Source organism: Drosophila albomicans, chromosome 2L, assembly GCF_009650485.2.
Source record: "Drosophila albomicans strain 15112-1751.03 chromosome 2L, ASM965048v2, whole genome shotgun sequence".
Taxonomy (NCBI): Eukaryota; Metazoa; Arthropoda; class Insecta; order Diptera; family Drosophilidae; genus Drosophila; species Drosophila albomicans.
Genome location: NC_047628.2, coordinates 22,586,937 through 22,612,098, shown reverse-complemented (window position 1 = coordinate 22,612,098; position 25,162 = coordinate 22,586,937). Strand labels below are relative to the sequence as shown.

The 25,162-nt window shown below is 38.8% G+C and overlaps 2 protein-coding genes across 2 annotated transcripts; both read left to right on the top strand.

Annotated features, from left to right (window-relative positions):
• Positions 1-15,629: 15,629 nt before the first annotated feature.
• LOC117563318 (sodium/hydrogen exchanger 9B2-like) lies at positions 15,630-19,277 on the top strand. Its single transcript, XM_034241578.2, has 5 exons — positions 15,630-16,050; positions 16,278-16,386; positions 17,331-17,570; positions 17,625-17,797; positions 17,854-19,277. The coding sequence occupies exons 1-5, from the start codon at positions 15,817-15,819 to the stop codon at positions 19,132-19,134; spliced, it is 2,037 nt and encodes a 678-aa protein (XP_034097469.1). The 5' UTR covers positions 15,630-15,816; the 3' UTR covers positions 19,135-19,277.
• Positions 19,278-21,015: 1,738 nt separating this feature from the next.
• LOC117565391 (sodium/hydrogen exchanger 9B2-like) lies at positions 21,016-25,162 on the top strand. The gene is made up of 4 exons (XM_034244472.2): positions 21,016-21,501; positions 21,731-21,842; positions 23,270-23,688; positions 23,749-25,162. The coding sequence occupies exons 1-4, from the start codon at positions 21,244-21,246 to the stop codon at positions 25,027-25,029; spliced, it is 2,070 nt and encodes a 689-aa protein (XP_034100363.1). The 5' UTR covers positions 21,016-21,243; the 3' UTR covers positions 25,030-25,162.

Sequence of the window (25,162 nt, the reverse complement as noted above, 5' to 3'; positions counted from 1 at the left end):
GACGATGCCTCGACTCTAATTGCGTTAAAATATTTTTGCTCCCACAACAACAACAACAATAATAACAACAGCGCAGCATCGGATACAACAACAACAGGAACAATGATAGCTCACTGCGCTCTCCAATTTGTCTGTCTCTTGTGACTGAGCTGCCAGCTGCTGCTGTTGATGCTGCTGCTGCTTCTTCTTTCAATTTGCACAGTTCAATTTCAAGTTGAAAACTTTTTGAAACGGAATACACACAAACACACACACTCTCGCAAACTTTGACTTTGACTCTTTTTTTTTTTTTGTATATTGCTGGCGACCAGGAGCGTTCAATGCGACCAACAAACCGACGCTGACTTCGTGCTCGCTGCTCACTACATTTACTTTACTACTATGTGTGTATGTGGGTTCGTGTTCGTTTGTATGTGTGTCTTTATTTTGCCATCTCGCCATTGTTGTTGCTTGCCCATCTTCGTTGCGAGAGCAGCAAGCGTCGTTTACACATTTCAAATTTCGGCGCAAGCTCAGTTTATTGTCGAGCATTCGTTGTGTCGTTTGTTGTTGTTGTTGGCATTTCTATACTTGGGTCCTTGTTGCGCTCAGCATCCACTTTTTGCTCCCTCTCCCATTCGCATTGTTGTTGTTGTTGTCAGAGCTGTTTCGGCTTTCTCGTTGTTTCACTTCGGGTTTTGTATGCTCTCGTTTCCCAGGCCCGCCGCGAGCATCGCCAACTGACGACTTCAGTAGCTAATTTTTGGCGCCTTAGGGCATTAACAAACCATTAAACTAGATAGATGTAATACATATTAAATTTAGATTAATACAATGTTGTTTTCAAGAAGAATTATGACGGAATTTACGACTTAAATACACAACAAAATATTTACAATATTGATTTAGTTTTGCCACCATGTCGTATAAGTAATATAATACCATACAGCATTTTAACGAGCATTTTCTACGTGTTTATCTGAAGATTATTTGAATTTAATAAAATTCTTGGTACGTGGAAACAGTCTATAAATTACACAATATACCACAAGCATATTTTATATATCAAAATATTTGTTTAATATTGTTTCAAGTAATTATAATTTATTACAGGGCATCTCTATATCTACATCCTCTTCAAATTGAATAACTCTATTGGTATTTAGACATTAACTAAAAGATATTCGGTAAATGTTTTTAAATTTTATGCAGAAAAAATCAGTTTGTCGTAAAAGTAGCAGGTGTTAATGAATTTTTAATTAAATTGAATGGTGTATTAAGAATGTATACGATTATTTGGCATTTACAGTAGTTTCTTTAAGTGCTTCTCTTACTCCAGATTGTGTAAGTTGTGGCATTAATTGAAATAATGACGACGACTTAAAATGAAGGCACAACTGAACCTTGAACATGTCCATTTATTTTCATTTAACATCAACGTAAGCATATTTATATATTTATACGAAGATAGTCGACTCGCACCTGGCAAGAGGTTTTAAGTCCGCCCCTGGGCGAGTCTTTCTGCCACTCACTGTGGCATTGTTGGCTGTGCTCCATATTATATTGTATGTATATTTTTTCGCATACTTTCCCGGCTGACTGGCGTTGTTCCCTTTTGTTGACGTTGGCTGGTTGCCTCTATGCGATGTGCGATGTGGGATGTTGGCTGTGTGGGCTATGGGCTGTTGGGCTGTGTGGCTGTGGGATGCGGTTGTTTTTGCTGTGCTGTTGCTGTTGTTGTGCAGCAGTACCTGGGCGAGAGGTTGTTCTTGTTGTGGGTCGCCAGCATTGCGTTGTTTTGCCATGGTTGACTGTCTGAAGTGCAAATTTGCTTTAATTATTCCGTGGCAAGCGTCAACGGCATCTGCATCAGTTCTTGCCGTCACTGTCACCCAAACACTGAAACGGTGAAGCACCCAAACAACCCGACATCCACAGAACAGAACAGAACAGAACAGAGCAGAGCAGAAGAACATGCATACGGTTAACGTGGGAGGCGACAATGCCATTTACTTAAGCCCGCAAGCAAATTTTTACACTTCTTTGCTCTATAGCCTGTGTGTGTGTGTGTATTTGTATTTGTATAAGTGTGAGTGTGGATGTCACCCTCGTTGTCTGCAGTGTAGATCGGATCAGGTATTTAATTTAGCTGCATGCAAATAAAATATAGTAAAGCGAGCTTTGCTGCGCCCCACAACACACATTTTGTAAATAAATTGCATTAATTTATATTCCGTGTTTAATTTCATTTAATACGCTTTACAGTTGACATCATTTAATTATAGACTAATCTTTATTGCAGATCGATAAACGATAACAATAATTGCACATATTTTGTGTGACCAAAGCCACCGAATGTTACGCTTGCAGAAAATTTGAGTATTTATTTCAAGCTTCTAGTTTCACACATTTTACAATTGTCATCAATTAGATTACAAGCTAATATTTGTGAAATGTTAACAAAAATTCTCGTTTTTATACCCGCTACCCATAGGGTAGAAGGGTATTATAACTTTGTGCCAGCAGGAAATGTATGTAACAGGTAGAAGGAGGCATCTCCGACCCTATAAAGTATATATATTCTTGATCAGCGTCAACAGCCGAGACGATATAGCCATGTCCGTCTGTCCGTCTGTATGTCTGTCCGTCTGTCCGTATGAACACCTAGATCTCAGAGACTATAAGAGATAGAGCTATAATTTTTTTTTCGACAGCATTTGTTATGTTTGCACGCAGATCAAGTTTGTTTCAAATTTTTGCCACGCCCACTTCCGCCTCCGCAAATCAAAAAAATCGAATAACAAGCCTAATTTTAAAGCTAGAGTTGCGAATTTTGGTATACAATACAATAATAACTATAGTAGTTATGATTCCTGAAAATTTCGATTAGATAAAAATTGTGGAAGTTATTAAAGAAATACTTTTGTATGGGCAAAAGCGCCTACTTACTAGGGTCTGAGTTGCTTTGGCCGACAATCTGGTACATTGCGCCGTCTATGGTATATTTTGAATGGTGTACTATATCGATATACCAAATATACCATTTGGTATATTTTTAGTATTTTTGCAGTATATTCGGTATATTTTGAAAATGATTCCGCAATATTTTGCTTTTATTAAAAATGGGTAGCGGGTATCTCACAGTCGAGCACACTCGACTGTAGCTTTCATACTTGTTATACTTCCAAATATTTGTGTTGTGTGTAGTTTGACTAAAGACATGTCGGAGTCTGTTCTACCGAAGTCTGTTTATTCATTATCGCGAAGCGAGTTTCGATGCTCTCACAGGCGATTCTACGAGCACACTGCCCGCTCGATCCTTTTACTGTCTACGCCATAGCCATCGAACCACACTCGGCGACAGCGTCTCAACGCTGTCGCCCCGCAATAACTGTACTTGGCAAAGCGACACTATGCGGACAACCGACAAAGCGCAAATGAAGAATGATGCAATCTAACATGCACACTCTTAATTACGCATTGACAATGTGCCGAAACGCACAAGCAACTACGCATTGCCAAAATGCCAAAGTGCACCTACAACTACGCAGCAATGTGCCGAGACGCACGCACAGCTGCGCAGTGACGTCAGTGTGTCGAATCTGCATTACTTACTCTCCGACACGGCCATTCTGACATATACACGTCCTCGTGTCTATAATAACTATCTCAATTTCAATCTCACTTTCCTCCAATTTCAATTCCTCAGAAAAACCCAGTCAAATAATCTCAAATCCATGTAGTCTTCCATAACATAACTTTACTTTAACATATCTCAGGTTATATTCTCTTATAAGCCATTTCTTTAATTTCCATTCCATTTAAACATTTTCAAATTTTACATTAATCAGTTCAAAACATCAGTTCCTAATCCAAAGTACATACATAACCAGGCTTTTATTAGCCAAGTTTTAAATACAAACAAATTAAATTGTCAATCGCCAAAAACATTGACTTCACTTCTCTTATTATGCTCGTCCATCGCCCAAAACTTAGCTTCACGAAATCCAACAACCACATTACTCGTCCATCGCCCAAAACTTGGCTTCACGAAATCCAACAACCACAATGCTCGTCCATCGCCCAAAACTTGGCTTCACGAATTCATCAACCATATTTCTCTTACATCGCCCAACTCTTGGCTTCTCAAATTCATCAACCATATTTCTCGTACATCGCCCAACTCTTGGCTTCTCAAATTCATCAACCATATTTCTCGTCCATCGCCCAATACTTGGCTTCACGAATTCATCAACTATATTTCTCGTCCATCGCCCAATTCTTGGCTTCACGTAATCAACAATCGCATTTCTAAAGCAACTCTCGTCCATCGCCAATCACATGACTTCACGAATTCTCTTTTGTTTCAACAGACTTTTCCAATAGATTTTTCCAATAGACTTTTCTTTTTATGATTTACATCTAACTCTTCTGTGATTTGCACATCCGGTAGCCTTCGCAAACCTTCGTGTGGGTACCTGCAACGTCCATTGCTCTGTGTAGACTCCAAAATGTATCGGTCTCCGTCCAACACCTAACCACCAAAAAGGTCCTCTGAACCACGGGTCCAATTCCGTTTGCCGTCTCTCACCGCTTCTAAGCAACCCAAAGCCACCCACACAGAATCATACCTTAGCCTTACTCTTATCAAACTCTGTCTTCTCACATCACCTTAGCCTTACTCTTATCAAACTCTGTCTTCTCACATCTAACGACTTCTTTCATGTTCCTAGGATCAACGACACTAGCAACTCGACCTTCTCCAACCTTGAATGCATCTCCATCGCCTTCATCCCATTACCAATGCAATCTCAAAAAAAACATTTTGAATGTCAAATGAGAATCTGCCTTGACTAGAACGTCTAATACAAGTTCCAACCGTTAACATGCGTCATCGATATAAAATATTGACTATTGCTTTAGTAATATTGAGACTTCTTTTTTTTTTTTTTTTTTTTTTTAATTTTCGAGCATTTCTGTTTCAATCTGATCAGTATTAGCATTCACAACTTTAGTCTTAACAATCTTAAAATTATCATAAGAAACTTCCACTAATAATTCTTGATCCAATATTTCTATACCAATTACAATATTATTTTCATACTAGTATCATTTCACTTTTTCCACTGGTACTATATGAAACAAAACAACCAAAGAACCAACATTAAACATGACACCAATTCAGCCTGTGCGGCACTGTAAGTACTGGCGCTACCCATCCTCTATCGAGGAATAACGCCTCTTACCAACTAACTTATAAAAAACGCTTTCCTCAAATAATGAGCGCTCAGCTCGAAATGAAATGTAATTGGAAATCTCTCACCCGCATACTCGACTGAGGCTACACCATAGCTCACAGCTCCACTCTATCCTCCGATCGCACTCCCACCTCGTCTGGACAATCAACCCAGCTCCCGACATCGGTAACAAGCCACATTTGCCCTTCTATGACGAGGCCGCTCCGAACGCCACACCCTTCCAGTTGCCGGCACCTGGACACCCATTCCAGTTTTACAGTCGTGTCATCCATGACCAAGCCTTCCACACTGATAACATTTAATTTCCACACTTTTAGCACACTTGGCCTCTAGTTCCTCGTTTTTTTTTATAAAACGACGTTCTCTTATCGCTTATCACTTGCAACTCCGCTTGCAATTCACGTCGATTGGTTACATGCGTTGTATGTACCATGCTGCAGACGCCGATCGAAATTAGCCATCTGTCCAAGAACCAACGCAATGGCAATTTGATCGAAATTTAAATTTCTCAGTTTTGTGCACAGTATTGTCACACAACAACTCACAACAACAGGCTAACTTTCACGACTTCACGACCAACTTGGACGACTTTTAAAAATATTCACAAAGACGGCGGCTGGCGTCTCAGATGTCTCGTACCGCTGCTCAAACAATTGGCGGAACTGTTGCTAGGTTATAAAAGGGTAACACATTTTGTAACCACTGGACCGCTAAACCTTCCAAAGCTTTTCTTAACACTATTGTAAGAACACAGTCACTTAATAATTTTTTTTTTTTCGCAAACTTATTTTGACCGTAACAGACACTTATTTTGACCGTAACAGACCACTGCGTGGCGCCCACACCAGCAATGTCTGGATTACATTTCGGCAAACAGATCTCACTATTCTACTACAACTCGCTCGCCGGAATCTTAATCAGAGCCAAAAAATTCCGATTTTTGTTGCTCTATTAACGCGAAGACATCCCTTGAAATACTTTGGTCAGGGCCGAATCCCACTTCTGATGTCGGAGTCTGTTCTACCGAAGTCTGTTTATTCATTATCGCGAAGCGAGTTTCGATGCTCTCACAGGCGATTCTACGAGCACACTGCCCGCTCGATCCTTTTACTGTCTACGCCATAGCCATCGAACCACACTCGGCGACAGCGTCTCAACGCTGTCGCCCCGCAATAACTGTACTTGGCAAAGCGACACTATGCGGACAACCGACAAAGCGCAAATGAAGAATGATGCAATCTAACATGCACACTCTTAATTACGCATTGACAATGTGCCGAAACGCACAAGCAACTACGCATTGCCAAAATGCCAAAGTGCACCTACAACTACGCAGCAATGTGCCGAGACGCACGCACAGCTGCGCAGTGACGTCAGTGTGTCGAATCTGCATTACTTACTCTCCGACAGACACATAAAATCACACTGCAGATGGATTTTAAGGTAAAAGTATCTTAGTTACAGCATTAGTTAACTTTGCTGGACAGTCCCAGTGCATTCAATTTTGTCTGTCAATTTATTAAATAACAGAAAAGCGTATAAATTTTGTAGAGTTTCTAGAGATTAGTTAAAGAGTTTCACCAGCTTGCTGCACAATCAACGTGGCTTTCGTCTTGCGGTCGTTCGCACAGTGTAACTATTCGCATCCGTAACTGTGCCACTGACGGACAGTGAACCTCCAACCAACCCCCAACCACTTGAACAGCCATCGACCATGGATGCCGCTTGTGACCTAACTGTGACTGTTGCAGATTCCGCTATCCACATTGGTGGCATCGTAGCCATAGTGAACGCTGTCGGTGTCGCTGTCGCTGTCAGCAAGCAGCGTTGGAGTTTGACGCTTGACATTGTTGGCATTCGATATTGGTTGTAATTAGCTTTAATTGAAATTGCTCCTTTGCCATTCACTAGCTTCGTGATTTGGGTTTTAATGTGCAAAATGTGTGTGTAATTTTGTCAAAGTTAATTTATGGCTAACATTGCCATCCATCCATCCATCCTGTTCCCAACTTCCAACTCCCTATTTACGCTCTTTCGAACCTCCTCCCACTTGAACAGAACTCAACGAACCATTAGCCTTGGTGCTTTTGCACTTTAGTTTTGGTTTTTGGTAATTTTCATTTGAGCTTTGCATTGAAATGATTAGAGGAAACCCAATTAAACAAATGCAACAGAGATTTTTATTTACTTTGCTCGTTTGGTATTTTTCTTCTTTCAGATTTCTGTTTGATGATGGAGCGTCATATTAAATACATTATATTGAACGACCTTTTCAATGGAATTGAATTCATGCTAATAACGGATAATGCACGGATAAGCGCGGATAGAGAAATGAAGTACATTAAAGGGCAGGTATTTTTCCAGATTAATTTGTATCTCATTATGAACACATCATTCGTAGTTACTTGACTTTATTGCCAGAGATAATACAATGACATGATTTGTTTACCCAACCAAATTTGTGTATAGGGTTTCTGAGCGTCATTCGGCAAATATCGTTAAAAAATATTCCGAATAATCAAGTAAACAAATTACACGTAAGACAATTTTGTTTGTCTAGCTCGTTCAGACTAGTTGGCGGTTTATGCTATCAAGATTCTCTTTTATCATTCCGTTAAATGTTTCATCCAATATTTGAATGCTTTCGAGCACGATAAATTATAGATAAGACAGACACAACAGGGACATATTTTAAATAAATTTGTATTAATTCTTCGGGTTTATTAAAGTTAAATAAATAACGAACTTTTTAGTAATAAGAATGAATAGGGAATTTTGTTGGAGTCAAGCTGTCTGCCGCTTCCACAAATTAATATTTAAATAATAAATAAACCCATTAATTAGATATAAACTCGTGTATCATCGATCAGTTGGGTCTTGACGACAGCCCAGTCAAAATAAACAAACAACTTGACTTTATTAGCATATATAAACCAAGTTGATGTAGAATATCATAATTAGATGTTTGCTTAAGATTTACCCAATTATTACGGGCGGTTGAATTGAAATTGTCAAAGTGCTCTAAGCAAAAACCGAACCTTAGATGCTTACTGTGATATGATTTGCAAGATCTAATCTATGTGTTTATTTTCCATGAGTCACGTGCGGTTTAAATCGATTCAAGACTAAGAAGTGAAGTACTTGTTGTCACATGCTGGAATTTTTGAGCTCCAATCAATCAGTCAGGCATCAGACTTCCGTCAGATTTACCTATACGTAGTTTTAATCGATTAAAGTGTTGATTGGTTTTTCGAAATTTTGATATATTATTTGCTCTTGAAGTAGAAGCTTGTTGCCTAAAAATATATTAGATTACAATTTATAAATACAATTTTGTGTTTTCCCTCTTGTTCGCATTCAAATGACCCTAGGAAAATGCAGACTAATTTACGGGGTATACGAATATTATATGATGTGCAATAAACCCATCAAGCAAGTCGTGTGTTGTTGATGAAATGTTTGAACTCGAAACTAATTGAGCCCGGCCAAACAGGCAACTGTCGACAGAGGAACAGTCAACAGTCAACAATGGGAATAACAATCTTAGCCATCAATCATTTTTATTGCATACTTTCGCGTATCAAATTCTCACTCGTTCTTTGGTTAACTAAAGTTGTTTAGCTATTGATGTATTCGCTAAGTTATTTCTGGGTAAATATTAACTCGACTTTAACTTTGACTACTGCTATGCATCGAGCACTGAGTGTGATAATCGTTTTACGAGCACGCTTTTAGTGTACTCTTAACTCAAGTAGCCAATAGCATTTGATTGATAAGTATGTGATGGATTGAATTTATGGCAACTGCTTCAACTACGAACGAAATACCAAAATTTATGAATTAAATATTTATGATATAATGTCTTGGCTGTCTAACTAACTGTATGACGATATTTATGTGGCGAGTGCACGCTCAATCTAAGATATTACAGCCGAAGCGCAGAGTTCTTATTCGGGTCTTCTTCGTGTCTTCTTCGTGTCGATCGACGATCGACGAGAGCGTAAGCAGAGCGAAGAAGACTGTTAGAAGTGTAAAGAGAGGGAGGAGCAGTGCAGTGTACGCAATTGAGGTAATCGCTGCGTTTCGATTCTTGTACAGTAAGTGTACGTGTGTGTGTGTGTGAGTTGTGCTTGTAATCGGATTGCGTGTGTATGTGTGCCTATAAAGCGTTGACAAGAATTTGCAGCGATTTAGTCTTATAATAAGCGGAGCTACGCTCGGAAGTCCGACGATCGTCTTCACATGTTCAACGATTGCTTCGCGTGCTAATTGAAAGTAAAAGTTAATTTGAACTTTTCTCAACACATTTTAAACTACAAGAGCCGACTGTCTAATTTCCTGTTTGAAGACATCACAAAAAAGTAGGTTAATTCAAAGCGAAGCGTAATATTCGATGTCGAAACTCTTCTATTGATAATAGTGTTTATAAACAACAAAGTATTAAGAATATGATCAACAAAAATAAATTCAGACATCTTATCAATTCCATGCGTAATTAAAAATGAAAAAATTATAATTTAAGATAAATGAAAGCAAAAGTTCTTGACACTTATCGCAAAAGTTCTTACAATTTATAAATAATATGCTTATTCATATTTTTCATACGAGATCAATTAACAGATAACCGAATTATAAAATCTGACTGCGAAATACAAAATATTCGAGCAATAAGATATCTGATCTTATCCATACCATGCATAATTAAAAGTGAAAAATCTATAATATAAGACAAATGAAAGCAAAAGTTCCTGACACTTATCGCAAAAGTTCTCACAATTTATAAATAATAAAAATATAAATACGCTTATTCATCAATTGATCAATTAACAAATTAGAGAATTATTAAATCTGACTTCGAAAAACAAAATATTGTTGCAATAAGATATCTGATCTTATCCATACCATTCATAAATAAAAACGAAAAATTTATAATATATGATAAATGAAAGGAAAAGTTTTTGACGCTTATCGCATAAATACGCTTATTCATATTTTTTTATACGTGATCAATTAACAAATTAGCGAATTATAAAATCAGACTGCGAAATTCAAAATATTCTAGCAATGTGTGTTCCGACTTATGTTAACATGTGCAATTACAAATCGACTTAATTGCGAACGAGATATCAACACGTCGTTTATATTCGCTGTGAATTCTAAATCATAATTAATTGCATTCGGAAGTCAGTTCAGTGACTTGAGTTTTAAGCTTTAAATACCGGTTTGAGTGATTTCTTAATACATGTACTTTTGTTATCACATTAAAGTTATCGTTTAGTACGTATTTAAGTGTCGTTTATTGAACTTGACACAATTTGGATGATCTGAATTAATATTTACATTCCACTAAATCAAAAAATGGGGTTATTAACTCATGCAGGAAGTCACTTTCACACACGTGCATATGTATTAGTTAAACTGAACGTGTATTAGTACACGTCCCATCCGCTAAAAGCTTTTGGCTTTAAGTTGGGCTTTAAGCTTTCGACTCTTTCGTGTACGTGTGCTGTGTACGTGAGCTAAAGCAGCGTTTATCCGGTTCGTCGGGTTATAGGATGTTGAGCAAAACTTTTAATATGTAAATTTTCGGAAAAGTTTCGTTTTTATTTAGTTACATTTCGTTAGTAAACAATAGCCATAAAGATGTGTAAAAGAATGATGTTACTCTATAAACTACAAAAGTTTGTGAGACGGATACAAATTTTGTTTTGTTGTTCAAGTGTTAAATTTGTACAAATGCTTATTGATATTGCGAATACTTCGTGAAAATTAATAAAATATATAAAAAAAAGTGGAAGAAAAATGAGAAATAATAATAAAATATTACAGATAATGATCCTGAATATTTTTTAGAATATCTGATATTCCACCCTATGGAAGGTGATTTCTATGTAAATATGTTTCTATCGAAGTTCATGAGACATTTCTCAATGACTTGATAAAGCGAGTTTTCTCTAGAAACAAAAACAAGAACAACAACTGCAGATAATAAATAATTAAAAAATCTTATCTGTTTCCCTTACCCCAAAAACATTAGCTAATAGCCATGTTAACACAACTACTTACTCGAAAATAAGTTCAGATGTATCGTAGGGTGCAAATGAAATGGAGTCTTGAATATATTGATTCACTTATATAGAGCACTTAATTATGGTTGTCACGCAATTTGACAGAGATAACCAAGCACCTTACTCACAATTCGTATTACTCGCTTTTCAATCAATTCCACACATCCGGACAGACGATAGACCCACATAAAGTAATACAGTAGTAGCTCACCATAAGTGTTTATGTCCAGACGATTATTGGTTGAGCCATAAAACCCGTTCATGGCTGATTGACATTCAAGTGGTGGCAAAGGGAAAGAGACACAGAGAGTGTGGGTTAATCGAAGCGGTCGTAAGTGGGGTAATCAAATATTCGAGATCGATGCGATCGTCAAGTTAGTCAATCAACATTCCGCATCCGAATCAATCACAATTCACGTCAATAAAAACAAACAATTCAATTAACGATAAGCGGCGAACATTTCTCAATTAATTCTCTTTCTCTCTCTCAGCTTTCTTCAGCATAAATCATTGCACAGAAAAGGGCTTCAATGCTTTATCACACTCTGCATGTTGTTCATACATACATAATACATAATATTCATAATAATAATATTGACGGCCAGATAAGCCAGAAAACAAGTGCCTACTTAGCCGCAATAAATACGAAATACGAGTATTTCATTCGAGGTGCCATCAATCATTGCAAGTCTTTTATATTTGTTATAAACAATTGGCAATATATGGCATCTGATAAATTTATGAAAGGCTCTATAAAAATGCGCTGCGGTCCGTCGCCATTGCAATTGCCCAGAAAAATTATGGCCCCAGTTGTATATAATCAGAAACTCTTTGGGAGCCGAAATGCCTTTTTTATTGATCTCGGGCTGAATCAATTGAGGAGAAGTTTTCCCCTTGACGTCAACAACAACACCATACTTTTCACTGATTATAACCCCAATAAACTTCAATTGATTGACGAAGTCATGCGATTCAATCAATTTGCATTTGTTGTTTTCACTTTTGTGTAGTTAACAAGAATTTAAGTGTATTTAATGTTCTGCTTAATTGTTTTGAATCTTATCTTTACTTCCCATGAATGAAATGACTTTAAATGTGATAGTAATATAATCGATAATAACTATTGTAATTTGTTATAGTTAATGTTGTCTCTGGGTAATTGAGCACGACGTTTGACTTGACTTCAAGTGGAATGTGTGTGACATTTATCAATAATGGCACGAATTTCTTTATTTTCATTTTGAGTTGAAGTATTATTATCTATTCCGATTAGCTGTATAAGCACAAGAAACATTTCCAGACATTCAACGATTAGATTAATAATAAAAACGCGTCTTAAAAATTTGTAAACAAAAGTTGAAAAATGAAAACGCGCGACACGAAACTGGCAAATTGCAGGTGGATACTCATCCGACGGGATTGCGAAACAACACAAAAATTATAAAGTTGGTGCAACAATAAAGTGATTGACTAGAGGATGCCCTGCAAGCGATTCGAAAGAATTTTGAAGTAAAGTTAGAGTGCAATACTAACATTTGAATATAGTAGAAATAAAATACCAACATGTTTAAATTTCTAAATAATCCAAGACTTCTAAAACACAAATTAAATTGATTTGATTTAAGTAATGCACTTCTCTATAATAATTTTTTCTTACTATATTCACAACTGCGTCATACCCTTTCCTCTTACTCACACAAAGTGTAGGGTATTCAATAGCGCTGTTAACTGTTTGGGAAACTCTGGGTGACTTCCACTAGGGCAGTTGACCCGCGTCTAAGTAAGCGTGAAAATTTGCTTATTGACAACCGGCCAACTGAACGACTGGTCGAATGTTCGACTTGTCGACTGGACAACTGGACGAATGGTCTACTGGCCCAGTGGTTACACGATATTGATATTGGGAAACATGTCACGTAAAGTGATTTTTCGTTTCGGTGCCAATGCGACGCGCTCTTTTCTTTTGGTATGCCACCTCCGACAAGGTCAGGCGCTGGAAGCCGAAGCCGAGTGTCGACGCAATGCGATGCGATTTATATAGACGGGCTCACAGTTAAGCTCGAGCACACAATGGGAATTTAGCTAAAGGTATTACGACGAATATGCAAAAATACAAAACGAAACAAAAAAAGAAAAGGTTTTATAAAACGAAAAGAAAATGTAATTGTTGTATATGCTCTAGTTAACTTACGGCATTTACAAGGCAAGGTGTCAACAAATTGATCAATATCTGAACTGAAACTGAAGTTCAAGTATTATTATTGAAAAGCCACAACAACAAAATGGTTGCAATTTTTACAAATTACACCGACATGCTAATTAATCTGCTTTGTTCAACATTCTCGTCGCAGTTGCACGTGATGCTCGACTAGGAATGTTTGTCATCGCATTTGCCAGACAATTGTCAATTAGACCCAATCCCAAAGTCCCCCACACAGTGGGGTGTATTAACTAATGAATAGAACGGAGTTGCAATTGAAATTAAATTCAACTGACACATTAAAGGAGGAGTTGTTGTCCTTAGCATGTGGTCGATTTTGATTAAATATTGATTGCAGACTGACTTCTCAACTAACAGAATATTAGTTGTCTTATTATTTAGCTTTTCAATAAAATACCTTTAAAGTTGAATTCAAGTTTGCTGTAGATTTACCTTAAAATTTAACTGAAAGTACTTAGTATCGTTCAACATAGATTTCTCTACTCGCTATGCAAATTTAGCCAGACTGAAATTTGCATGCAGCAGTGATTCGATGCCTTTGGCCAGCATCAAATCATGAGCACGAGTGTTGGCCCAAAGCAAACGAAAACCGGCGGCTTCCAATCAGTTGAGATCATAAATATTGGCGGTATCAATTTTTGCGAATTACCCGCGTATTTCGTCAATATCAACTGGGATGCGAAATGGCGTTAATTTGAGGTGAAAATTGAAAAACATTGAACGTGCCTGGTCAATTATGCAGATGTCATTGCAAATATAAATACATTGATTGCTGCCCAATTTATACAATATACTAATAGAGTCCATCTTATAAGCATACTACTTGTATATTTGTATTTTGGTGGCTTAATCAGAGCGTGAATCAAATAAACAAGCTGCATGCGACGTTGTCGTCGGTTATATTTAAGTTACAATTGATTTATTAGCCGTGTTTGACTTGGCTCTATATTGATAATTGGCAGCGTGTCCAATGAATGAAGAGCTAATAAATTAATAAAATGATGTTTTATGAATACCTATTCAATGCGATTTGCAACTAAACTTATGGCATTCAAAGCGACTTATAAATAGAAATAATTGACTAAAGTTTAGTAAAGTTATTTTAGGAACTGTTCCTTTTGCTTATTGCCATGCCAATTTTTTATCTCTCTTACCTTTATAACTTTGTTGAACATCTACAAATTGGTGGGAGGTCGTAACAAAACCTATAAATCAGTTTCATCATACAGTATGACACAATTGTGCAATTAAATTTTATGACAAATCTATGACTAACTTACAAAAGCATTTATTGCTGGCATGGACATTAAATTGGGTTCACAAAAGTGCATATATAGTAGAATTACTCTGTAATTGTTTGTGACCTAAATTTGTGTAGAATACCCTGTATCTTATTTCTAATTTCCAGTTATGTATGATTGTTTATCTGTATACAAAGTAACTTTTGTATAAACAACAAATTAACAATCTCGAATTTAACTAAATTCGTATACTTATGCCAAAATTAGATCAGCTGGTCAGCTGTGATTAAAGTCACATGGCTTCTGTTTGTGTTTACAAAATGTCAACAGAATAAAATGTCGAAATAATGAAATGTATTCAAAAGTTCAGCCTGTTTAGGATGCATAAATTAATAATATATAAAGACAATGAATATAAGGAATTGCAAAAAGCAGATTCCTAAAGAAGCAGTTGTTGAAGATCGAAACTCTATGTGGAATATAGCAGCATTTGGGCATAAATCTTCTTTAAAAATCTCTACAAAGATCTCTTATTGAATATATTTATTTTTATTTGAATAACATTATTTACAACATTACTTACAATGCGATTATGTGATGATGTTTGCATCTGCTTATGTGTCATTTGTTATAGTACTGTAAGTGGAGCTAATTGTTGTTAATATTTATTGCTATTGTTGAGTTAAGTTATGAATTTAAATTTAAATATTTGTCTTAGTCTTTAGCCCTTTCACACGTTTCTGTGGATTTCGCACACACACCTATACACCTATACACCTACACAAAACACTCACTCATACACTTGTGTTGGCCCTGCAAAACTCCCACCGAATGTCGATCTGAATCGCGAATGCGGAATGATAATGAATTTATTTCGACGCGAAACGTTGAACGAGATAGTTGTAAAAGTCGCTAACAGCTCGGGGGCGTGATAATTGAATACCGTATAACCGTACACTTAATCGAATAACGCTCGCTATTCACAGTGCTCGTAAATCAAACCGAAAACTGATCAGAGTCGGTGCATCTTTTTTTTGAACCGCAGAACGATGACGGCAACTGGAGAAGTCGGGGGCAGCGATGAGCTGAATGTGACGACGGTTAATACTCATCCCGTGCCGGATATCCGCACGTCACCCATGCCCAATGGCAATCACAAGACCGTCGTCGATAGCCAGCCGAAGCGACGCGTCAGCATTATCTCCGATGCCCCGATGAATGTGGGCGCCGCAGGTTACGATAATCTCGCATTTGAGCAAAATCCCAGACGTAAAATATCCCAGGTGAGTTGTCGATTGTGTCGATTACGAGCTGTGTTGGCTGTCGTAAATTTGGATTTGTTGGCAGTCATAAATCGGTTGAATCGACAATCTCTAAGCACAGTCATAATCCAGCTCATATATTGATTATTTGCCCCTCGATAACGAGCGAGCTGTTAATCGGCTGCGATTTCAAATCAAAATCAATAAAATCAAACCCTTAATCATAAAACCTCTTCTTCCAACTGCAGACCTCGACACATTCGCACACCGATATTGGACCAGCGAGGAGGCGAAGCATTCTAAAGGAAACACCACTGCATGACAATGAAAGCGATCGAGGATCTATGCATAGCCTTGGTAAGTGAAGGATGCAGAATTGTTGAAAAATTTCTATTTATTCTATTTTTGGAGTATTCCATAAAACATATTAGCTGGCGCTAATATTTCAAAGAACTTGCGAAGGCCAAACGAAATACGTAATAGGAGTATTGTTGTCTAGTAGAGTGTCAGTTTTGCAAAAAGCAAATACGTTTCTATTTGAGCACTTGTGCTTCTGCTATTGTCCAATCTAATTTGCCATCACACCGTCAACATTATCAATTAGCAGTCTAGAGAGTTATTTCCAATCTCAGCTCGCAAAACATACTAGACACAATCGCAACAGGTCGAGCTCTAATTGGGGGTATATCGTTTCAGCAATTGCCTTTAACTATCTTTGACTAAAAATGATCATAACTATACTCATCTATTGTACTTATTCTTCAGTCGTATTATTGCATTCAGACTTATTATTAAATATGAAAAGATGAATAATGTATAATGCTTTAATTTAATTGCACAAATTAAAGGACAGAAATCTAATGCGGAATTATTTCAGATTTATTTATATAAACTATTGCTCATGTTAATAGACGGAGAAAACTAATATTGTCTTTAGCAATAATGACAGTAATTTTTCTAAACAGATTTCATTGTTCTTACAAATTTCGAAATGACTTTAACTTATAATATAGAGCGAACTACGACTACATTTAAATTGTTCATTTAAACTGTGTAAATTATATTAATAGCTAATACATTTCCATGCATATCTCATAGTCGATCATATTCGCTTAGCTCTCTCACATGTCTTGATGATTGCGTGTTCTTATTGACGATCCAGTCAGACACAGTTCGAATTGCATGCTAATTGACGATAAACACGTCATTTGATATCGATCTGCGTAATCAAAGGTCTCCTGCACTCGGCTCTCAGTGCTTGACACTCGGCGTAATTCTTATCTTGCCTTCCTACTTTCCAGATAACTATAGACAGGGCGTTATAGACGGGCTAAATGGCAAGTACCAAGGACATCAGCAGCCCGGTTCACACGATAGCACAAACTATGTGGAGCAGTCGTGGATGTATTCGTTCTGCTTAAAATGCCGCGGCGAGGAACCAACCGAGTCTTGGGAGCCGCCTTTCTGGCAAAAGGTCTTCCCTTATCCACTTTGCCCCACCTTCAGGACATTCTCGCGTCTCATTGTGCTTATTCTCATCGGTAATAGAATTCCACCTCTATAATTTCATTATTTAACTCTTCAACTTTCTTTAGGCATACTTCTCTGGATTGTGGCGTTTGTGATTATTGGCGATACAGCTGCTCCTGGCGGGCAACTCTTTAGTCTTGTGGTGCTCACGGTGGCTGCCAACTTTGGAGGCTACATAATATCCCTGACCACGTTACCACGTCTCATTGGCATGCTGCTCGTTGGCATACTCTTCCAAGTGAGTTTAAATTTAATAACACTAACCACGAAGATATTCATTTTCTTTTCTTACAGAATGTTGGCTGGGTAGATCTCGATGGCGACTTCTCCAAAGTGACGGGACATTTGCGCAAATTCGCGCTGACCATTATCCTCACTCGAGCTGGCCTCGAAATGGAGCCGGAAGCCTTTAAGAAAGTGTACAAGACCATTCTCAAGCTGGGCATTGTACCATGGATTGTTGAGGCCGCTGTCATGACAATAATGTCCCACTATCTGCTCGATCTCCCCTGGATCTGGGGCTGCCTTCTGGGTGCCATTATCGCCGCCATTTCACCGGCTGTCGTTGTGCCATGTCTCTTCCGTCTGCGCACCAAAGGATACGGCGTTGCCAAAGGAATTCCCACTCTTGTGGTCGCCGTGGCTGGAGTGGATGATGCTCTCTCTGTTGCCATCTTTGGCATTGTGAGCACTATCATGTTCTCGGACAAGGGATTGGGCTATCAGATTGCCCAGGCACCTGTGTGCATCCTGGGTGGACTCGCTTTCGGCGTCATCTGGGGCTCTTTGGCACGCATCTTTCCTGAGAAGGGCGACGCCTATGTGGTGCCACTGCGTACTCTCATGCTCTTCGCCGGCAACCTGGTGGCTATCTATGGCAGCGAAGAGCTCGGCTTTGAAGGCGCCGGACCGTTGGCTGTCGTCTTTTCATCGTTCGTATCGAATCTGTTCTGGTGCAAGGATGGCTGGGATGTCGATGACAATCCTGTGTCCACGGCCTTTGAAATCTTCTGGATGATCTTTGAGCCCATTCTGTTTGGTCTGACTGGTGCTACGATCAAGATCAGCGAGCTGGACTCGCACACAGTCTCTATAGGCGCTGCCTGCATCTTCACAGGCGTCATAATACGCATCTTTATCACGGCTGGCATCGCATTTGGTGATCGCCTCAATACCAAGGAGAAATTCTTTGTGGGTCTGTCGTGGATGGCCAAGGCAACGGTTCAAGCTGCGCTGGGACCTGTGGCACTAAAGAATCTTGGTGAAAATGCTACAGACGAAGAGCGCAACTGGGCCGAAATTGTGCAGACAATTTGCGTGTTTAGCATTGTGCTGACAGCTCCATTGGGTGCCATTCTAATCTCCGTGACGGGCACACGGATGTTGACAAAGACGAAGCAGCCACAGGTGTTGACCGGCTGGCGACGCAGTCATCGTCCTTCCATTCGCGACATTAGCATTATCGATGAGGAGGAGGAACGTGAAGATCCCGAAGTGCCTACGGATAAGGAGACTCACGATAATACCCAGAATAATGCGCATTTAACAAACCTATCATACACCGCAAGTAAGTAAAACCCCTCTCGCTTGGGTTTTCATTGCACCAAACTCCAGTTTTTTGTTGGATTAAGATATAATGTTGATTGTTATATTACGTACTTACTACATACTAAACATATATGGATTTCCATTCCAAATAAATATTAAGTTAAAAATAATTAATGCGACAAATTGATTTGAAATGGAAATGAAAACTATGATTTTGTATTGCACAGTGAGTATCTTAAACCATTTAAAGATGTGATCTATTGACTTACCTTGTTAATAATCTCTTATACTTAAAAATTTTCTTCCATCTTTCACTCATCAGTGATTTTATAAGTTGGGTTCACGTCTCCGCTAAAGCCCTTCTGTAATATAATTTTGTGTTGCATACTTTACGGTACTGTGCCTAAAGAGTAATAGGAGTGTTGGTGAAAAGAAAAAAATAAATTACAAATTAAATAAAAATATTAAAACACTTATATTCAAAGTTAAAACTAAATTTAATTTCCGTTACACAAAACCAATCAAATATTTAATAGCTCCCGCCCTCTATTGCTATTTTATGAATTGAATTCATTAATTAAAGTGTTGTATAAAATGAGGCTTGACTGTACTTTCAAAGTGGCTTAACTTTAACCCAATTACAACTTTGTTTGTTTGTTAATTTGTTTTAAATATCACTACATCAATATACAGCAATTTAAATTCGGAAATACAAACTCATGCCGATGGGCGTGAAAATCTCTCTCATGCAATTTGTGAAAACTGTACAAAACTTACCTGTTGGATAATTAGTATTTCGGCCTGGGTATCACATATAGTACGGGCGAATATGAGCTGATAATCGAGATTAACTCAGCGAGTGAACGATAAATAATGAAATTGTATAATTAACGATTTAAATGACACAGCGCAAAAAATGTCGAACCAGTCAGAGGAGAGCACATGGGTCGAAATGTTTTGTTGGGTTTAATCCAAAGAACCGCATGACTTGATGACAACAGAAAAAAAAACAATGTGAAAAAATATACAAAAAAAAGAGCACACACAGAAAAAAAACGTATGGAGTGGGTGTAGATGCGACACAGATATACCCTGTAATTAGCTGAGAGATGATTTTGAAGCTTTGTTGACGTTAAATAATTATAATTACATCCAATTTAGAAACGAGAGGCGCATTTATTTTGTAAATGCAATTCTAATTGTTCAGCATAGTTAAATCAATCACAAATGCTTAAGGATTTAAGTTAAAATGTGTATTATTTTATTTAATAATAATACAGCTTTATTAACGATTGCTGTGCAGGGTAGTTTCATAAAAAGACTGCTCAAACAACGGAATATGTTGCAGAGCAGCAAAAAAACAAGCAAATCCAAAAGAAAGAACAAAGCAAAAACAAAAAACAAAACCAATAACAAATTTCATTAAATAATTAATTCAGCCTCGTTATTATGAGACGATTGTCTACAGACAGCTCACGTGAATTTGTTTAGATAAAATGCGTCACATTTAAAGTAGCAAAAAGCAAACAAAACGACAGACGGATCAAAGAGGACGGACCGACAGCTGCTGGCTTCTGAATGCTGTGACTGGGTCGGGACAGACTGGAGTACAAGAGATGGAGATGGAGATGGCGAAGAACATGCCCATGGACCATGCCCAGCTGGAGCTCACCTGTCGGCGTGTGAAATAATGAAAGCTAATTGCTGTTAATTTTTATTTGATAGCCAATAATATTATTATAATATTTGCGTAAAGCGTTAACGCTTTTCCCAACGCCTCACACACGCAATCAGTGGTGTATAGCGAGTGTAGCGAGCCCCCACCCCACCCATAAAGCGAGGCAGCGACTGCAAAGCAGGGTTGGAGCTGAGCTTTGGCAGCTGCCGATGATCGCTGATGAATTTATTTGATCGCTAAACGCCGAACGAGATAGTCGTAAAACTCGGGTAACGCATCCGTTTCAATTTCGAATCGAATCGAAACGAATCGCATCGAATCGTAGCGTATCGAATTGAATTAAATTGTAAATGAATGTGGATAAGTGAATGGGTGTGATTGAGTGTGTGTTATGATTGTTGTCGAGCCATAAAGTGCATTGAGCCATTAAATTACCTGTCCAAGCGAATCACCCAACGATGACGACCAATGTCAACGAAGAGGGCAGCTCAGCTAATCCCAGCTCCCCTCCCGCGCGACCCACATCCCTTCCCATCAGCACGGTGTCCGTGGTCAATGCGGGAGATACACAGACGCCCTCGCCAAATGGCAATCACAAGAGCACCATTGTGATCGAGAGCCAGCCGAAACGACGGGTCAGCATTGTGTCCGAGGGCCCAGTGCTTGGCTACGATAATCCCGCCTTTGATCAGAGTCATGCACGTAAAATATCCCAGGTGAGTTCTACGATGTGACGCTGCTGTCGATTGCAACTTTTGGTTTTATGACCCTACTGCAGTGGAACTCATGTGAATTCGTTTATGCGAATGACGACATTCTTAATGATGCGCGCAATTCGTCAAGTGCTCATCGAGCCGATCAAGTGATCAGTCAGCCCAGTCAGCTGCCGTTTGGATTCACGCGACTATTAAATTTGAAATATTTTGTTTACTTATATTTTTAAAGTGCTCAGCAAACTCACCGCTGGAAATAGGACCGCCTGGACGCAGGAGAAGCATTCTGAAAGACACCTTGGCGCATGACAATGATAGCGATCGTATGTCGACATATAGCAACGGTAAGTTGCAGCCATTCGGGCGTATGAGTGATAATAATGTTGGACTTGGAAACTAAAAGAAAATGTAGATATTTGCAATAGGTTGCCGCCAACCAGGCGTATGAGTGATACAAATCTTAAGATATACATTTAAGGAAGAACAAAAAAGTTGGAAAGTTACTAAACATATCTTCAACATTTGTTCTGAACTTCCGAAAACAAGTTACATGTGTGTCAAAGAAGCATTCGTAGTGCTTTTAGCTGCTCTGATAATCTCTTTCAAGTAGCTGGCAATAGCAATTAAAATGAATTTGTTTATTCATTTGTATTTAATTCAAATTCCAGAACAAGTTTGCCATATAGAAGTAATCATTGTTAATTACAATTATGCGGTTTCTTTTTTGTGTTGCGCTCATTGCGTATCATATGACACCCAGAGCTGTTAATGGGCTAAGCGATGTGTGTGATTCATGGACACCAAATCGTTATTCTCATGAATAATAATGATTAGATCTTAATTAATATGGTAAGCTGGAGCAAAGCTTTCGGCATCTAGAGAAGAAACACAGAAACACCATTTTGATCTTGTGTAGATAAATAATTTAGCCAAACACCTCGGAAGATTTTTCATTAAGAGGTAGTGCTTTTAGTAGTCGCAGATATGTAATATACTTAACAAATAATGTGCGTAATAAGTCGTATATTTATTAAGGCAAACGCTTAATTGTAGACTATTAAATACTTGTTGGGAACTTTATAAGTTTTTTCCATTTAATATTGACTTTGCTTCGAGTTTATCATATTTACGACTCCATAAGCCGTAAAATACAATTAATGGCAACTCGTGGATGAAATATTTGTACAATGATATTGTAATGAATTGTTTGGTAACCATATTACGAACGGCTTCTTAATGAGCCTGCTAATGAATGCAGAAGCAGCAATGCGAATCTCTAGTGAAAGTTATGTAAACTTTGCAGAAGCAAGAATTATTTTTGCGTATAAAGTATTTGCACAGCTGAGACTGAGTTGTTTTTCTCTTTTTTGGGGAGCAAAGTGTAAAACTTTTACAAGACGAACAAATATTTCAAGTTTAAATATTTAAAATTGAAGCATTCAATATTATTTGTGGTCAAAATAAAGAAATCTTAGCACTGCTAATTAGTATTAAGGGACCGAAATGAAATAATCAACACTTATGGGTCTGATGTCAATTGAATTTGATAGCGAACGGTTGACATTTTCAATTAACAGCTCGCATTTAATATCCAGTTTCTATACCACAAATATGTTGACCACATACAACTTCTTTTTCTTCTTCATAAATGTTTTTGTTGTGCCTTGGCCACACTTATCATTCAATTAGAGCCGTACGCTAAAAGCTGCCTTAATTTCTTAAGCCTATATAACTAATGTCTATACAACTTTATCTCCATCGCATCCCACAGAGAACTACAGACAGAGTGCGCTGGACGTGCTCAATGCCAAGTACAATAATCTGCAAAGTGTGCTGGGATCACAGGACAACAATGGCAACTATGTGGAGCAATCATGGATCTACAATTTCTGCCTCAAATTTCGGGGCGAAGAACCCAATGAGGCCTGGGAGCCACCTTTCTGGCAAAAGATCTTTCCCTTCCCACTGTGTCCCACGTTTAGGACATTCTCGCGCCTGATTGCATTGACTGCAATTGGTGCTCTACTCTGGATTATCTCATTTGTGATCATTGGCGACTCTGCTGCCCCTGGCGGGCAGCTCTTCAGCATGGTTGTGCTCACAGTGGCGGCTAATTTCGGTGGCTATCTGATGTCGTTGACGACATTGCCACGCCTTATCGGCATGCTCCTGGTGGGAGTATTATTCGAGGTGAGTTCGGCTCTCAATTGTCTCTCAATTCTCTACTTATTATCTCTTTCCTTTTTATAGAGTCTTGGCTGGGTCAATCTCGATGGCGACTTCTCCAAGGTGACAGCGCATTGTCGCAAGTTCGCACTCACCGTAATTCTGACTCGAGCTGGCCTCGAAATGGATCCCGAAGCCTTTAAAAAGGTCTACAAGACCATTCTCAAGCTGGGTATTGTGCCCTGGTTCGTCGAGTTCTGTGTCATAGCTGTGATGTCACACTACTTGCTCGATCTGCCCTGGATCTGGGGCTGTCTGTTGGGATCCATTATGGCAGCCATTGCTCCAGCAGTCGTTGTGCCTTGTCTCTTCCGGTTGCGCACCAAAGGATATGGTGTAACCAAGGGCATCCCAACGCTTGTGGTCGCCGTCTCAGGTGTCGACGATGCCATCTCTGTGGCCGTCTTCGGCATCATTAGCACGATTATGTTTACGGACAGGGGACAACTCTATCTAATCTCCCAGGTGCCTGTCTGCATCATTGGCGGCCTGGGCTTTGGCATCATCTGGGGTTTGTTGGCGCGCATCTTTCCCGAGAAGGGCGACGCCTATGTGGTGCCACTGCGTACTCTTCTTCTCTTCGTTGGCAACCTGGTGGCCATATATGGCAGTGACAAGCTTGGCTATGAAGGTGCCGGCCCCTTAGCTGTGGTCTTCTCATCGTTTATTTCGAATTACTTCTGGTGCAAGGATGGCTGGACCATCGATGACAATCCGGTGGGCACAGGCTTCGAGATCTTCTGGATGATCTTTGAGCCCATTCTCTTTGGTTTAACTGGTGCCACGATCAAGATAAGGCAATTGGACTCGAGTTTGCTTTACACTGGCGCTGCTTGCATCTTCTCGGGCGTCATCATACGCATCTTTCTCACTGCTGGTATCGCCTTTGGCGATCGTCTCAATATCAAAGAGAAGTTCTTTGTGGGTCTCTCGTGGATGGCCAAGGCAACAGTTCAGGCTGCCCTGGGACCTGTGGCGCTAAGGCATTTGGGCGATAAAGCCTCGGAAAATGAAATCAAATGGGCCAAGACTGTGCAGACAATTTGCATTCTCAGCATCATCCTCACAGCTCCACTGGGCGCCATTTTAATCTCCGTGACAGGTACAAGAATGCTGACGAAGACGAAGCAGCCTCAGATCTTGACGGGTTGGCGGCGCAGTCATCGTCCTTCTATACGTGACATTAGTATCATTGATGAGGAGGAGGAACGCGAGGATCCCGAGACGCCTAAGGATAAGCAGACGCAGGAAAATACAGAGAATAACGCGCACATTCCGAATTATTCTTACACGAAACATCAATAATTGCTGAAGTCAAACGAATTGTTCAATTCGTATCTAATTGTACAATAATAAATAGAGATTTGCCCTCCTGGAAATCATTCTAGACATGTTAAATATTTATATATTTTGTCAAAGAAATCAACTTTGTTTTCAA